The sequence below is a fragment of the Geospiza fortis genome, unplaced genomic scaffold (assembly GCF_000277835.1).
Source record: "Geospiza fortis unplaced genomic scaffold, GeoFor_1.0 scaffold99, whole genome shotgun sequence".
In the NCBI taxonomy this organism is placed as follows: domain Eukaryota; kingdom Metazoa; phylum Chordata; class Aves; order Passeriformes; family Thraupidae; genus Geospiza; species Geospiza fortis.
This window is the reverse complement of record NW_005054521.1, coordinates 836026-838035: the sequence shown is the minus strand read 5'-3', so window position 1 is coordinate 838035 and position 2010 is coordinate 836026. Positions and strand designations below refer to the sequence as shown.

Here is a 2010-nt window from a genome sequence, read left to right as displayed (position 1 = left end):
CGGCGGGGCCGCGCCGTTCTCGGGAAGCCCTGGAGGGAGGAAGGGGAAGGGTGGCTTTGCCTTAAGAAACTGCTCAGAGGGCGCGAGCGGTCTCTGGTGCTCGGCCCTTGCTTCTGGCTCTGGCATACCCGCGTTTGCTGTGTTCCAAGGAGGAACGGGAATGAGTTCACATTTCCAGCTGCAGTCGTTTGTTGGCTCCTGGGGCGCGATCCGGTCCCCAGCCCTGCACTAAGGCAAAATCTCCAACACCCACTGCCCATTAGCTGATAGAGCAGACCTTGCCCCTTCAGAGCTCCCATGTAGAACTATCATTTTGTACGTAAAGCATTTCATGTGGCTGACCAGTTTTCAGTTTCAAGTATATTTGGTCCCTGATGTCCCTTAAATGAGAGGGTGAGGCACTAAGTTTCAGTATTTCTGCTTTTTGTCATCTGTCATATCTTACCTGAGAAATGAAAGAGGGAAAACAAGAATCAGTGCTGCAGTCCTGATTTTTTAAAGTATATTTTTCTTTAGGGAGGGCGTGTTGGTGTTTGTGGGTTTTTAATTATTACACTGAAAGCTTCCCAGCTGCTATTTCATTGCACCAGACCGTGGTTCTGATTTCATCAAAGTCAGGAAGCATTCAGCACTTCACCCGTGCTGAGCACACATGGTTGTGTGTCGGGAACAGTTACACAGAAACAAGCAGAACCTGTTGCTGTTACAGATCTTGTAATGGCCATTAAACAGCCTTCAACAAGTCATATTTCTTATATATAAAGTTTAATGCAAGTCAAAATCCAATTCCTGCTTTACAAATTAAATAAGGATATTTTCTTAAATCAGACTTGTATTTCAAATAAGACCTTGGCTTCAAAGACTGTGTTTCAAAGCAGAAAATGAAGTCAGTTTCAATAAAGTGTCATTTGGTAACAGCTATCAAACAGAGTTGTCACAACCTACTGGAAACATTTCTAGACTTTAAATGAACTACAGTGCTGGAAGTACAGCTCATACCATCCTCTCATGGAAGATTCCTGGGCTGAAATTTGTGAGTGCAGCATCTCTTTCAGAAGTCAAGTCCCTTATGGCACCATAACAGAATAAAAACACACCTTCCACTCCTGGGGGATGATGAGGTCCCATTTGGAACAGAGAGCTGTAGGATGAGCCAGGCAGCAGTACCACGTGCCAGTTTGTCCTGTTGCAGCTTTCCAGTTTAATTTTCTGCAGGGGAATCTCCAGCCCAGCAAACCCCAGTGCTGTGGCAGGTGCAGCTCAGCCCAGGATGTGCCTCCCTGCTGCAGGTCAGCAGTCCAGAGGGACAATCATCCCAAGGAAGTCCATCACAGTGACTCCACTCACATGGTCTGGAGCTGATAAACTCTTGAACCTTTCTTCAAAAGATAACCCTGATCATTAAGGGATCCAATAAAACTTTCAAAATCAGATACCTGAGAAAATAAAGACAAAAATACCAAATTGGAGAATGGCATCATATCTGGTGTAAGCAACATAAACCATTTGAAAGAACTCAGTGAAATGAACTGGGCTAAGAATAGGTGAGTTTCCTTAGCAAACTCTTCACCTACCAGAGGTCTCACACCACCAGTCCCCCTGTTTTCTGCTTTAGTTACAAACTGGTTTTACTGCAGTGTTACACAGAAGCAGCAGTCTCTCTCCTTTATGACATGAAGAAAGGGTGCAGCTACATATGTGTAAATTCCAGTTCTGAAACAGAAGTATCTACCACAGAAATGCATGATTTCTACAACTCTCCCTGATTTCCAGGTATAGAACTTTGAATTGGCAAAAATAGTCTATATATGAAGGGAGAATTAGAGTTAATTAAATTAACTTCAATAAGTAGTTGATGGAACAAAAACTACAGTTAGTTATCAATAGTTCTGTTTGGCTGAAGCCCTCACAAGTACAGAATGCAAATCAATTACAGGGCAGAATACATTTGTGGCCATGTGTCCTAGATGATGTTCCTTTCAACATGCAACTTCAGGATGTCTGAAGCAG

At 43.5% G+C, this 2010-nt stretch overlaps 2 protein-coding genes across 2 annotated transcripts in view; both read right to left on the bottom strand.

The window, feature by feature from the left end:
• Positions 1 to 126, bottom strand: part of CRLS1 (cardiolipin synthase 1) — a 5840-nt gene extending 5714 nt beyond the window's left edge. The window contains exon 1 of the mRNA XM_005429088.2: positions 61 to 126. Within this exon, the coding sequence (XP_005429145.2) occupies positions 61 to 126 (66 nt within the window). The remainder of the gene's footprint in view (positions 1 to 60) is intronic.
• Positions 127 to 748: 622 nt separating this feature from the next.
• MCM8 (minichromosome maintenance 8 homologous recombination repair factor) overlaps positions 749 to 2010 on the bottom strand; it is a 14664-nt gene continuing 13402 nt past the window's right edge. Inside the window, exon 18 of the mRNA XM_014310388.2 lies at positions 749 to 1436. Coding sequence (XP_014165863.1) covers positions 1344 to 1436 — 93 coding nt within the window. The 3' untranslated portion in view covers positions 749 to 1343. The remainder of the gene's footprint in view (positions 1437 to 2010) is intronic.